Source organism: Mauremys reevesii, linkage group 2, assembly GCF_016161935.1.
Source record: "Mauremys reevesii isolate NIE-2019 linkage group 2, ASM1616193v1, whole genome shotgun sequence".
In the NCBI taxonomy this organism is placed as follows: domain Eukaryota; kingdom Metazoa; phylum Chordata; order Testudines; family Geoemydidae; genus Mauremys; species Mauremys reevesii.
Genome location: NC_052624.1, coordinates 14,808,829 through 14,824,349, shown reverse-complemented (window position 1 = coordinate 14,824,349; position 15,521 = coordinate 14,808,829). Strand labels below are relative to the sequence as shown.

The 15,521-nt window shown below is 42.2% G+C and overlaps 1 protein-coding gene across 2 annotated transcripts in view; it reads left to right on the top strand.

The window, feature by feature from the left end:
- Nucleotides 1-15,521, top strand: part of EXOG (exo/endonuclease G) — a 41,127-nt gene that overhangs the window by 8,272 nt on the left and 17,334 nt on the right. The window contains exons 4-6 of one of the 2 annotated variants that reach the window (XM_039527774.1): nt 2,228-2,304; nt 3,829-4,081; nt 8,534-8,648. In XM_039527774.1, the coding sequence (XP_039383708.1) occupies nt 2,228-2,304; nt 3,829-4,081; nt 8,534-8,648 (445 nt within the window). The remainder of the gene's footprint in view (nt 1-2,227; nt 2,305-3,828; nt 4,082-8,533; nt 8,649-15,521) is intronic. The other variant, XM_039527773.1, reaches the window with a different exon arrangement.

The window sequence follows — 15,521 nt, the reverse complement described above, 5'->3', positions numbered from 1 at the left end:
TCTCTATCTGTAACATGGGGATGATTTACCTATCACACCTTAAAGGTCTCTTCTGATGCTTAGTTAGTAAGTGAGTGGAGGAAAGCAGCACTGTCCTCTTACCCAACAGGTACTGAGATATTTAAACCTTGACGGACAAAGCACTAGCAAACATACTGTAAAGAGCTGACCTGCACTGGCAGGGGAATAATTTAGATGGATTAAAGGTCTGTTCCCTTTCTAATTCTGTGTATGAAGTGAATTAAAGCAGAGTTTCTCCACATTCGGGTCGCGACCCAGTACTGGGTCATGGTATGTCAGGCACTGGGTCGCTCTGGTCAGCACCGCTGACCAGAACATTAAAAGTCCCATTGGCGGTGCTGCCTAGCTAAGGCAGGCTAGTGCCTACCTATTCCGACATCGCGCTGCACCCTGGAAGCTGCGAGCAGCGTGTCCGGCTTCTAGGCAGGGGGGCCACGGGGCGCCACGTGCCGCCCCTGCCCCGAGCACTGGCTCTGCACTCCCATTGGCTGGGAACCGGCCAGTGGGCACTGCGGGGGTGGTGCCTGTGGATGAGAGTTGCACGAAGCCGCTTGCGTGCCTCCACCTAGGAGCTGGACCTGCTGCTGGCCACTTCCGGGGTGCAGTGCGGTCTGCGGTTCCAGGACAGGCAGGAAGCCTGCCTCCGCACCCAGGCAGCACCACTGACTGGGAGCCGCTGGAGATAAGATCTTGCCCCATCCCTTAGCCCCTCCAAACCTGGAACCCCTCCTGCACCCCAAACCCTTCAACCCTGGCCCCACCCCAGAGCCTGCACCCCCAGCCCAGACCCCCTCCCGCACCCCAACCCCCTGCCCCAGCCCAGAACCCCTTCCCACACTCTGAACCCCTCGTTCCCGGCCCAAGGTCCCAGCTCCGTTGGGTCGTGGGCATCAACAATTTTCTTCAACTGGGTCCCCAGAAAAAAGTTTGAAAACCAGTGCATTAAGGGACTGCCTTACCATTTACCTTAGATGTCCTCTTAAAGTCTACAAAAAGTATCTTTTCTTACCTGATCTATGAAGTCGTAAGATAAGCGTGCCAAAATATTGGTCCCTTAATCTGTTGTCTGACTAACAAAGCATCCTTGATTCTATCTGGTCCTAGTTTGATTTTGTTCCATAATATAGATGATTTGCTATTTAGGAAGCAGACTGAAAGTGCATTCTTGTCCTGAAATGTAATATGCTGTGGAGCAGGGTGATGGCAGCACTGTTATGTAGTAGATTAATGTACTAGTCATTTTACTTACAGTGGAAGGGGCACTGATGGACTTTGTCTGTTCTTCCAGCTATTTCAACATGTTTAGCAGCTTGTGCAATGAAGCCCAGGACTTAAATAGGGTTAGATATGTTAACTGGAATATTTCACAGTACAACCACTACCTGTACTAAGCATTGTCCTAAATATTACTGCCAGATCCTTAACTTCTATGAATCAGGAGAATCTGAAAGAGCACTTAAAAATGAAATAAAATAATAAGATGCAGGATAAGAGCCTGAGATTTTACTTTCATGTTTTTTCACATATTTGTAAATGTATAGGACCAGAAGAAGGCCAAGATTACTACTTCTCTGGAATTACTTGGGCCTCAATCCTGAAATGCTTATGCACCTACTTAACTGTACTCACAATTTGTAAAGTTAAACAGGTGCATAAGCCTTTGCATGATCAGGGTCTTGATGACCATTCCACCAGCTGCACCCTATGTCTTTTTAAAATTGTAAAATGTTGGCAATGTAAAACCTTTCCTGACGAATAAAGGCAAAAACATATTGAACCAATCTGGGAAATAAGAACCGTAAGTGCAAATTTCCCTCCCCTTCAGAAAAGGCAGCCAGCTACTCCCAAACTAATTACAAACTAATGCCCCTTTAATTCCATACTGTCATTCAATGTTATGCTTAAGTATTATTTTGTTTGTCTGCTGGCTCCAAAAATGGATACACTTGTGAATTTTTCTGTAGAACGATAGATGGGCCTGAGCTGCAAAGATCATATCCCAGTTTTCCATCTCTACTTCTGCCCCAGTACTTCGGTGGTGCTCTGATCTAGGATTTTGATTTTACCCGTTTGTGAATAATGTCCATCTGTGAAGTTTGGATCTAGATATGGGTTCTGATTCCAAACCTTCCTAAATTTTGGCTTTGTTTTCAGCCCATCTCAATAGCATTTCAATAATATGGTGCCATTTTCTTTCTTTATACAGGAAGCTATGGCTGAAACATTTTACCTGTCCAACATTGTGCCCCAAAATTACAAGAATAATGCTGGATTCTGGAACAGGTGAGATGTTACTTTTGGATGGACTAAGTGTAAGATGAAGACGAAGCTTAAGTCAGTGGTAAAACACTAATAATATCTTACATATATAGAGCAAAGGATCCCTAAGCACTTTGCAAGCCATGTGCAAGAATACTGCATATACATACTGCAGCCTCCTCCAGGAGAAAAGGCAGTGCCAAGAGCTATTTGTAATCATTTTGATGAATTAGCCAATAGAAATTGTAGGAGGGATTTAGGTAGGTGAATATAATTACTTATCCTAGGGGTTAACATTAGGAGCCAGTTACCAGGAGTCAAGCCGGGTTGGAACTCCAAGAGATCAGAATTGAGTGACAAACTGGAGGGCAGGGATCAAGAGTCAGCTCAGCTGTACAACCCAATCCTGCAGGACTTGGTTAGCCACCTTAAGGCAGATGGCCCATTCTGGTGAGTCCAGTGATTCTGGAGGCAGCGGCTGGGCTGCCAGGTCCATTCCTCTCACAAGGGCCCACTCCTGTGCGTTACAGGGGTCTGTACAAGCTGTCAAGACTGGGACGTGGGTGGCCTGGCCTAGGGATTAACGTTAGGCGCAGGCCGAGGGGCCAGGAGCCAATTACCAGGAATCAGGCCAGGCTGGAATACCAGGAGATGAGAATTCAGAGACAAACCAGAGGGCAGGAACCAGGAGGCAGTTACCAAGATTCAGGCCAAGTCAGGATACCAGGAGGTCAGGAACAGGTAAATGCCAGACCAACAGTCTGTGGCAGGGTGAAGTCCAGTTGTAGGTGGTGGTAGATGTTTGGCTGTGTGTGTGTTCTCCTTGTGTGCTGTCCCAGCTCCGCTCAGACATTTGGCACAGCAGACCTCGAGCGAACCGCCCAATGACCACTAGATACGTTAAGGTACGAAGGCACCCAGCCAGGTTTATTGTGAATGAAGAACGGTCCTAGCTCCCTGGATCAATGTCTATAGTTACACTAGCACATGTATGCCCATGACAATGGATGCAGCTCAATCAGTGGCAGGACTTTCCACTGCCCTCTAGGCTGGCCAAAGACACTCCCCCGAGACTCCATTGTATACATCAGTACAAACAGGTTACATATTGCCACTCTGATGTAACTGACACCTTCTGACGTAGCCGGTTACCACCCATCACCTTGTACCTGTTGTTTTGATCAAAACATCTCTATCCATCGTGTTGTTATTCTGACCTTATCTTTAAGATGGGTCAGCATGCTCCTGTTATCTTTGGGGAATGTGCTAGTATTGGGGTGTTCTGGTACCACCCTTCTGGAATGTGTTTGCATGCATGGCCTGTGCCTAGCACTTCTTTGGAATGTCTGTTCCTGCAATATTAGCCTCTGTGAGCAGGCCCTGCCTTTTCATCACAACTTAACTTTGCTTTATAGCAGCAAAGCTTTGACCACTACTTTAGTGTAGGCCTCAGGCCTCATACTAGGCTTCTAATAAAAGGGCTTATGTTTCAGGCCCTCTTCCTACTACCAGAGGAAAATTTCCTTTTTTCTCCTCTGTCTTAAATAGGGGCTATGGCCCAGTCAGGAGACTTGGAGCTCTCCCAGTCAGAGCATAGGGGCGTGGCTTGTGCCCCAGTTGGGCTTCATCAACCCTGGTTCCTGTCTGAAAGCTGCCAGGTGGAAGACTGGAGTATGACTCCTCCCCAGCACTCCCACGGCTACAGGTTCGAGACCTGCAAGGCCTTACAGGAGTACATGCATCCAAGTAACAACCAGCCAAAATCTTCACTTGTGAAGACTGGCAGCATCGCAGCTTTGAGGTGATGCAACTGGATGATGTGTATTAACTGTTCATATTGACTCTTTTCCTTTGTTCTTTTGAGGTGAAAACTAATTAGTAACTGAAACAAACATTGATTCTGTACTTGTGTGGGACTCAACATCTTTTAAGGCTCAGAAATCAGAGGGAGTGATGAATTTTACGAGGCTCAATCAAGGAGAGGATAGTAAAATAATGTAAAATATTACATTTAAAAATCTAGCATAGGAAATGATTCATCATTCTTGCAAACGCTGCTCTCTACTTTTACAGGAATATATATAAAAGCATATGAGGCGTTCAGTAAGGTTATATGATTTTATGGATAAATAACGCACTATGACATTTTAAGAGTTATTCAATTGTTTTAATGCCTCAGGAAATTGGGCATAAGTTTTCACTGATGCTAAAGCTAGGCACGTGCCAGTTTAGAGTTGGGAACTTCTGTTACTCCTCTCAGCCGAGAACTCTGGCTAATCAGGAGATCATGGGGAGAGCCTGAAAATTGCATCAGGCACCTACAGCCCCAAGATCTTAGCCTACAAAGTAGAATTAAATATCACTGTTACCACTCCCCTCCTCCCCCAGTGCCATGCCCCCTCCAATTTAAAGGAATAAAACTACTCTGTGTTATTTATTCAGTTCATATTGCCAGTCAGTTTTCTATATGATGCAAATGTAAGGCTGAAACGTACTATGTCTCTAGCTTTTGTTTCACTTCTCTTCTATCCCTTCCTGGCTTTGCTTCTCTTTTCCTTTCTCCTCTTTTCTATAATTGATTATTTCTAGTGTTGTCTTTCAGTGTCTGTATTCTTTTTTCATTTTCTCTTTTCAATACCCTTATCTCTCTCTCTCTCTTTTACATTTTATCTGCCACCTCTATATTTTCTGTATCTTCTTACTTCTCCCCACCAAAAATCTCTCTCACTACTATGCTTCTTTTCTAATTTATCCCATCAATTTCTTCCCCTCTCTCTCCCACCCAACCCAAGTATATGAAATAACTGTTTGGACGTTTGACTATTTCAAAGGTGACCAAAGTGAGACTTGCAAACCAAATGTGACACAACTCCCCTCTCCTGTCCAGTAGAGGTCCCCACAATGATCATTTTGACGTAAGCAGCTGCTGTGACCTGTAGGAACCATATAAAGAGTGGTTATAATCAGTTCCATTTTATGAAAACTAGGCATGACTTGGCAAGCTGTTCACCTGGACAGACTTTTCATGCTCCAAACTAAATTCACTTAAGTATTTTTCTGAACCCCAAAAACATGCAGTTTGGTTTGATACCTTTCCCAAAGGCAGGGTTACATTGTTCCTAATCAGTTTCACACAGAAGAGCAAGAAGGGGCTTGGAGACTGCAATAGGCATCAGTGCATGTGAGAGAATGCCTGGAACACTTGCAATCTGACATTTAAGATTCTAAATGCAGATTGCAAAATTCTCTAATTACACTGCTCTACAGCCAAAATGCTTCTGAAATAAATGTAGTCAAACTTTACTAATTCTGGGTCACTGAGAACGAAAGTGATGCTTAAAATTGTTGATTGGCTCTAGTTTTCAAGATATGCTATTGGGTCAGTATATACGACCCTTGACTTGGGAATGGCGAAGGATAAGTGAGTTATAAAGGGAAGGGATCTCAATTTAAACCAGAAATGACTAAAATACATCTTTGACTGGATCTATGAATAAATCTATGACAGTACTTGCTTTTTAGGCAAAACAATGAATGATGCAATCTGAAGCTGGTATTGCGTCATACATGATATGAATTGCATCATGTTATTCCTAGAAGTCATGGATGATGCAATCATAACGAAGCTTACATCACTCTGCTGAACAAATTGCCCTATATCAGCTCTAGAAATCATAGAGTGTCGTGCTCTCTTATTTGTCAGTGTTTGATTTTGCAAAGGGACACATTTCTGTTTAGCCAAAGTGAGCAGAGATGCCTCGTACTTGTGTGAACAGTGCAGATAACTTCTGCTATGTTTGTGGTGAAGTGACTTTTGCATCACAAAAGCGCAGTATAACCACTATGGTTAAGAAAGCCTATCACCTTTATTTTGGCTGCAAAATTGGAGATCAGGACAAGAGGTGGACCCCACACATATACTGCAACACTTGTGCAACAAATCTTCGCCAGTGGTTGAACAGGAAAAGGAAATCTATGCCTTTTGCAGTGCCAATGATTTGGAGAGAGCCAACAGATCATACCAGCAATTGTTACTTCTGCATGGTGCCTCCAGTTGGGAAAGGTGTGTCAAAGAAGAAAAAGTGGACTGTGCATTATCCAAACATTCCATCAGCTATATGCCCAGTACCCCACGGAGAAGGACTGCCGGTTCCTGATGCACCAGAATCATTCTCACTTGAGTCAGAAGAGGAAGAGGATGAAACTTCTGGTCCTGAACCATCAATGTCACAGGACCCACATTTTCTCCCATCCTCCTCCTCTGAACCACACCTCATAACACAAGGTGAACTGAATGACTTTGTCAGGGATTTGGAACTACCCAAGAGTAAGGCATAGCTGTTGGGCTCCAGACTACAGCAGTGGAATCTCCTGGCAGGTGATGTTAGGGTTTCCATGTTCCGTGACCGTCAAAAGGATCTTGTCCCATTCTTCTTCATGGAAGGTGATCTTGTAGCCTGCAACAACATCGATGGTGTGGTGGCAGCCCTCAACATCGTTCACGATCCAGATGAGTGGAGACTGTTCATTGATTCATCGAAGACAAGTCTTAAAGCTGTTTTACTGCATAATGGCAATGTTTTGCCATCAATTCCAGTTGGTCATGCAGTCCATAGGAAGGAAACCTATGACAACATGAAACAACTTTTGAGGTGCATAAACTATGACCAGCATCAGTGGCAGCTTTGTGGCGATTTGAAGGTTGTTGCTCTCTTGCTTGGTCTGCAGACTGGATACACAAAGTACTGCTGTTTTCTCTGTGAATGGGATAGTCATGCAAGAGATTCCCACTACATCAAGAAAGATTGGCCACTCCGACAGTCATTGGAGCCTGGGAGGAAAAGTGTTCAGCATCCACCACTTTTTGAATCAAGGAAGATTTTACCACCACCCTTACACATCAAGCTGGGTCTGATGAAGAACTTTGTCAAGGCCATTGACAAAACACAGGCAGCTTTCAAGTACCTCCGTGGAAAATTTCCAAGGTTAAGTGAAGCTAAGATAAAGGAAGGTGTCTTTGTTGGTCCTCAGATTCGTGAACTTCTTCGAGATGATGCATTTGACCATGCACTGCGTGGCAAGGAAAAGATGGCATGGAAAGCCTTCCAATTAGTAGCAATAAATTTTCTTGGAAACAACAAGGCAGACAACTACAGGTTGTTGGTGGAAAACCTCCTCAAGGCATACAAAAGCCTTGGTTGCAACATGTCACTAAAGATACATTTTTTGCACTCTCATCTAGATTTTTTTCCACCGAACTGCGGAGCAGTGAGCGACGAGCATGGCGAGCGATTTCACCAGGACATTGCAACAATGGAGAAATGCTATCAGGGCAAATGGAGCCCATCAATGCTTGCAGACTATTGCTGGACAGTGACAAGAGATGCTCCATTTAATGAATACAAGAGACAAGCCAAGAAGTGCCGAGTAGACACTGAATAGGACTAAACTACGTACATAATAGTTTTTTGCCTTTTGTTTCATAATAAATTTTATTTATATAACCCTTTTGCTGATTTTTAAAGTGTTACATAAACAGGACAGGTGAAATATTATCATGTAAAGCAACCATAAACACATGAAAAGACCTAGGTTTACAATTTATGATTAAAACGCTACTATCTACACAATATACATAGACATAAAATGTAAAAACTTAAATATCTTAGAAACAGTAGCCAATCAGTTGTTTTAATTGTCATATTTGAATTCAGCACATCAAAATACATAATAAATAGCACATTTTATCTCTGAAGCAGACAACTTCTCAAAAATTGTAGACCAGTGTTATATATTTTACAAAAATATTTGACAGTATGTTGAAGGACCGTAATTCCTCTAAAATATGGAGGAGCAAACAAAAAATAATATAAAAAAACCTTTTGAAATGAGATGCAGCCCCCCATAAATTCTTATTTATTCAAAGTGATCAAGAACTCAGTAATGGAAATGAATGGGGAATTTGAGTTTTGAGGGAAAGTGATAAAACTGCCGATCAAATGTGTGCAGAAAATGCATGACCGACTGTAAATTAACCAATGGGGGTTGAATGAAGGAGATGGGACGACAACTTCAACTTATGCGTACATTTACCCATTTTTGGCATGCAGCTTAGGCCCATATTTTTGAAAATGTGCCCAAAATGGTTTGAGAGTAGTTTGTCTTGCCCTCTATGATCTAGGCATGATTTTTTTAAAAAAAAAAATTAAAGTTCACCCGCTGGCATTCCCTGACCTGAGGGATATCTTCGCAGAATGGAAATGTATTGTCGGGAGCTGACAGAGAGATTTGAGGATGTTTGGATAGTTTCTGGACCTTTGACCTTGCCTCAGACAGGGGATGATGGAAAGAAAAGAGTTACCTATCAGGTAGGTACCTGTGCTATTGTTACACACTAAATTGAAAGTCACTGTTAACAGTATCTTTACATAAAACAGAAACAAATAAACATAATTGTCTTGCAGTTTGGTTAAAACAAAGTTAAAGTACTTGCAAAATGTTGGAATAGACATTAGCACTATTGTAGTTGGCCTACACTCTGAAATCGTGCTGCAGTGAATTATGTTATAAAATCCTTTATTTTGTTTATGTAATAGAGGGCATTTAAATGCTTCTTTATAAAGCTGTATTAAATGTACTTAGTGCTTCTATAATGCAAGATAACTGCTAGGTAGAGGGCCAGTGGGGTTTGCTGATGTATATGTATCTATTTAATCATTTATTTATATATTCTTTAAAATTACACATCTCTGAACCATCACAACGCTAACATGGCGTGGGGTTTTCAAAGCCACGGAACGGTTTTGGATGCCCTGTTCCCATTAATTTTAACAGCAATTAGTTGTCCAAATCCCTTCGCCAGCATTTAAAATCTCAGTCCTAAAGCTTGATCTAAAAATCCGTGAAATCAACTGACAGGCTCCAGTTAAATTCAATAGGCTTTGGATGCAGCCTTATCACTGTAATCTTTGTCCTCCCACCCTGTCACCACTTATTTTTTATTACACCAACTGATGCATAAAATGCTCATTGAAATTTTGGACAAGATCTTCAGAAATTATTGCATTACAAGCCAAGAGACTGAGAAATGCTACTGAGTTCACTGGTAGCCCCCCCACCCCCCCCTTTGCTTGACCAACTGCTCTTATTCTTAAAGGTAAGTATGTGTGTAAGTTCAGAGCAGGGACTATCTTTGACTGTACAGCACCTAGCACAATGGGGCCTTAATCCTGCCTAAGGTCTTTTGGTGCTAGCATAATGCAAATAAATAATAATTCATAATTTTCATCTTAAGAGATAAAGATTTACAACCTTTAATCATCGCAATACCCTTGTGAGGTAGGTAATTGCTGTCCTCATTTTACAAATGGAGAAACTGAGCATGGTTAAGTGACTTGACCAAGGCCGCACAGCAAGACAGCAGCAAAGCTAGGATTAGAATGTTCTGGAGTCCAGGCTTGTGCATAGCCCACTAGACTTTGCTTCACTTTGATTATCACGATAGTTTAGTTTCAATTGTTTATCCTTTAAAAAAGATTTTTATCTTGGATTACAAAGAATTAACAATCAACTGGGATCCAGAGGATGGACCCTGGGAATATTTTTAAAATGACAATGATTTTCCAGCAATCTGTAGAATTGTTCAGAGTCTAGCAGTTGTTTCCACTATGTTGAATTTTAGTCAGCATTTTCTAAATTGTGTCTTTGGAGGAACAGTGTCTCCTCCCAGTAGAAAAGGAAGGGTATATTTAAAAAAAACAAACCACTCTAACTCTGGGTATCAGTTTTGAAACGTTAATTTTAGCACTCCACAGGTAAAAATAAGACCAGTCTTTGTATCTTACTGCCTTTATTAAAAGTAACTTGATACCTGTATACTATGATTGAATAACACAGTAGCACAATGTGTCCCTGCGGCTTTGATTACCTTATCATTTTGTTCTAGTCTGGTGCCAAGACATCTTCATCATCCCTGGGTTTGATGACAACTCACATCTTTTATGAATGTTGTATCAGTTTTGGTCTTAATACAAGCTATGAAGTGAAGTTCGATCTTATGAGAGTCTGGGATAGGAAATGGCAAAGTGATGGTCACATTTATTAAACCCTCTTTAGTAAATTACCTTTTTCCAGAATGAGATACAGTGGATAGATTCCTTTGCAACTTAACACTTTGTCATGAATTTCTGTATTATATTCCCAAACTAGCGTATATTTAGTTCGAGGGTGGGAGTAATTTAATTAGTTTTACTATTTGAGTTATTTCAACTTAAAATCTTTAATTATGTATATAGATTATAGTTTATTTTAGCTGGCGTTTTGATTGTGTTTGTGAATTTTAGAAAGAATCACTATTAAATTTCATGAAAATGAAAGGGGATAGAATATAACAGAAAACAAGCTAAATTTCCATCTAATGTGGTTACAATGTGGCTGTAGTTCTGCTGCTTCTCAAGGTTGTTTAAAGGAACATGTAGTCTTTTCAACTTGCAACCACTCAGCTGTGTATTTGTTTGGTTATTTGCAGTAGCACGAATGCTAGGTGCTTGTTGGCGCCTGATTCTCTTTGAAATTTGAGAAGGGACTCATAGACTCTTACTAGGAAGAACTTGCTATTTGCAAATGTGCTTTGTAGCATATGGGCAAAGCCACTTGTGTTCAGGTGCTTTTAAAGGGTTCATTCCCTTACTGTAAATAAAATATACACTGAAAATATCTAAAATTCCTCAGTTTTTGTCATTTTGCATATTGTTTGAAGTAGAAACTCTTACTGTTCTCACTAGGAGTTTGTCCCTTGGGGAGCAAGACTTTGGAGTGTAGGAATTTTTTATTCACCAGTAAAAACTAATTCTCTCTCCTAAAACAGGGGGCGTAATTTGCCAAATCACACATAAAAGTTCATTAAAAATAAATATCTGGAGTGAAATCTGGCCCCTGGGAAGTCAATGGGAGTTTTGCCATTGATTTCATAGGCCAGGATTTCACCCCTAAAACCAGGAACCCAAAGAATTTGCTACTGGTGAGTACCCTTTAGTGACCTGCGTTGTGTTCAGACCAGTGACCTAGAAATGGAAGGTTCCGTAATCCACAGCCAGCCTCTAATCTCATTGTTTGTTCGATGAGGATGACGTGGGAAAGTGTCACTCTTTTGAAGGTGTTGTTTAAAGAGAGACACTGTACTGTAAACTCAAGCACTGAAATTACATACCGAGGATCTAAGGGCTTGGCTACACTTGAGAGTTGCAGCGCTGGTGGAGGCTTTCCAGCGCTGCAATTTAGTAACTGTCCACACCTGCAAGGCACATCCAGCACTGCAACTCCCTGGCTGCAGCGCTGGCTGTACACCTGGTCTGCTTGAGGTGTAACGAGTGCAGCGCTGGTGATGCAGCGCTGCTCGTCAGGTGTGGCCACACACCAGCGCTGTTATTGGCCTCCAGGGTATTAGGAGATATCCCAGAATGCTTTTAACTAAATTACTCTCTTTGTTTTGTTATGCAGCCTCTCTTTATTTTGTTGTGAACTCGGGTCTCCGGGAGCTGCTTATCTAAAAAACAAACACAGCTCCTGTTTGCTGTGATCAATCTGTAACTGACTGTGAACAATCAAATGAGATATCCCCCTGCCTGCCTCATCCACAGGGGTTCAGTGTTTGCTTTTGACGAGAGAAACAGCGGGGGCGGGGCGGAGAAAGGGAGTCCGTTGGAGCAGCTGCTTATCTGGTCTGCAGGCTGTTTGCAATTAAGAGTAAGGGGTCGGGAAAATTTTCTGATTTTGCAAGGCAGGGAGCTGATACACAGTGTCGGCTCCAAAAATCCACTCTCTCTCTCTCCCCCGCTCCCTGTCACACTACACCCCACCCCCCTCTTTTGAAAAGCACGTTGCTGCCACTTGAACGCTGGGATAGCTGCCCATAATGCGCTGCAAATGCTGCAAATGTGGCCACACTGCAGCGCTGGTAGCTGTGAGTGTGGCCACACACCAGCGCTTTCCCTACACAGCTGTACGACCAGCGCTGTAACTCCCAGCGCTGCAACTCTCAAGTGTAGCCAAGCCCTAACAATGTAAATGCTATGGCTGGACTACTCATATCTTTATGCTCCTCCAGTGTTTTCTTTTGTGACACAAAAGATGTGTAAGTACTAAAATGTGCATGTATGCATTAATCTGTTTCCTGGTCCACTCTTCAGTCTGTGTTTTCTTGTTCTTGGCTATTCAAATAGTGAAATATAGACCCACTGGTGGCAAGGCTGGTGATTTTCTCATCACGGATATCCCCAAAACATTATTTTTAGATCACTATAGAGCAGTGGTTCCCAAACTTGGTTCACGGCTTGTTCAGGGTAAGCCCCTGGCGGGCTGCGAGATGCTTTGTTTACCTGAGCGTCCGCAGGTATGTCCGCTCGCAGCTCCCAGTGGCTGCGGTTTACCGTTCCCGGCCAATGGGAGCTGCAGGAAGCAGTGCAGGCCAAGCCATCACTTCCCGCCGCGCCCATTGGCCGGGAATGGTGAACCGTGGCCACTGGGAGCTGCGAGCGGCCGTACCTGCTGACGCTCCAGGTAAACAAAGTGTCTCGCGACCCACCTGGGGCTTACCCTGAACAAGCAGTGAACCAAGTTTGGGAACCTCTGCTCTAGAGGAAAGTCAGAGCAGCAGCCATGGCATTGTTCCCAGTTCCTGCTTGGACTGCTGTACCATTTGTTGTTTAATTCCAGAAAGGGAATTAACCTCAAACTCCTTATATGCCGATGTTGTTCTATCTATTGGCTGAACTTTGCTGTATCCCAAGATAAATTCTGTCAGCTCATCTGCCTCCAGTGGACGCTTTTATCGCAAAGGATAGATGGATGATCGTGCTTGGTATTTGAGAGATACATTTGCAGAGTGTGTGTGTATATATATATATATATATATAAATGTAAAATAGAATGCCAACAGGAAGAATCTGTTCTGTGTCACTGGAGAAGCAGATGCAGGTTTTTCATCTTTGTCCAGAGCAAATCAAAATGACGTTGTCTTGTTTTATATATTGCCATTTTCCATTGAATGTCAGTTTAGTGATTTTCCTCTGTTGGCAGATTGTTGGTTTTAAATATGACTTGTACAGTAATTTTATTGCATCACACTCCTCTCTCCACCCTTTGCTCACAGTGAAATCATACTAAATCATAACAATTTTTTCCAGCAATTGTTGTCAAAAGAAAGCACAATTGAGATCTTGTTTGTTTCAGAGAAGGCATTTTGCTTGATGCTTTTTTTAACAAAGTATATAATAATTACTGGAAGTATTTGTCTTTTGTTTAATGTTTAAAGATGTTGATTTAATTGAATTAATACATTTTGTTAACACGAGGCAGAAAACAACAATATGAGATGCGGTGCAAAGCTGTCATCCACACCAGCAACTGAGGAATGGGTGGTTAAAACCCTAACAGCACCTCTTCAAGTGTGTGATGGTGATGTAAAGATGATTAATAAAAACCTTTGAGAGGTTCTTCAATCTCTTTTAATCTAGACATTACAAGGGAAAAGAACCTGCAACACAGAAGGAAGCAAACTTTGGTACCATTATTAGCACTCCAGATATGCTCAGTACTATAGAAACAAGTAGTAGACACAGTTCCTACCCCTAAGGGCCAGGATCTCAGCTGGTGTAAATGTGCATAGCTCCCTCAGCCCCTAAATTTGGACACGATGTACTAATGAAAATAATTTAAACACTGGGGAGGTAAAAAGGAAGACAAAGGTTACAAGATAGGCTCCTATGGTTGCTTTCATTTAGCAGTGCACACATCTGCAAGGCTTTCTGTATTTTTTTTTTTTAAACATATTAAACTTGTCATAGGGGAAGTTGTAGTGACGACTATATTTAGATTGCTAACACCGAACGAGGCACAATTTCTGTGGAAAAAATAGTATGTGATCATTTATTAAAGACTGTATTATATTATATATGTTCAAGAAGGCTGAATTACGTGACGCTGATTCCGAAATTTTCAACAACACGTTTTTTCATTGGAAAATGTTTCGTCAGAACCAAGCTATAGTGTTGGTCCCCCTCTCTCCCTGTGACCCAATGCTTATTTAGTTATTTATACCAAGTGGAACCACTCCAACTGGAGAGATTGAGAAAGAGATTGGGATGTGGAAGACCCAGGTTCCTACTCTGAATCAAGCTATGGGCTATTCCAAGGTGGGTTTCTTGGAACATTTTTTTAGCATAGCTTTTCTGCATGTGTATCTTTTCTGTATTACTGTTCACATCCTCAGGAAAAACAAATGCTGAATACGTTACAAATAAAATAAAAAGAGCCCTTGGAACAGGACTGTATTCCGACTCCTCACTCCCTCATAATGGCATGTGACAGAGCCCTATCAACCAGAGAAACTTGGGCTATAAGAACAGAATTAATGCTCTAACAGGGCCAATAGCAACACAAATGCAGAAGGACAATGGGACTGGAATGGAGAGCATAAGCGATGTTCAGGAAAATCAAGGCCAGGAAAAAATGCACTAACAGCAAGGAGGATTCCAGAAAGCCTGTTTCTATAAGGAATCCTGGATCAAATTATGATAAAGCTCTACTGAGTTAATCCTGCGGTAATATCAATAGGAATGATGTCATCTAAAGCAAGACATCTAATGGGCCTGGTCAGTATCGTCCCTGAAGTTATCGGTAAAGCAAATCAAGTGTCTTCTCTGAGGCACTGGACCAGAGGAGGCCACAGGCTGAATCTAGAGCAAGAGGGAGGATGTGTCTGAAGGTTCAGGGGACGGCATTGCAGATGACCTGGAGGTTTAACTGACCCCTTAATTTTGCTATTCCTGGACCTTGATGAGAGTGTAGACTTAAGTAGCAGGAGAGTTGACTCTGTTTCCAAGAGATACTGGATTACGGATTTCCAGCTACCCCATAGTTGTTATATGGAGAGAGCTTCAAAACACACACAGAGAGGAAAGGGTTACTGTAGTGCAGAGGAAATTTCTGTAGATATTGTTTTAATGTATTTGACAATATTGCCTGATGCAGGGAAAGTGTGCAAGACGGGTTAATGTGTACTGGCAGCTAAGTCCTGATGGAATTTGATTTCTATTGACCATGTCCTGCAGAAATCTCAGGTAATTGCCACCTCAGAGCTGGAGCTCCCTGTAATGAAAGCCCACTGCCTTTTGCTAATTTTGTTTACAGTGGTTTTGCATTTTCTCGTCACTAGATGGCACAGTGCAACTTTTCAAACATCA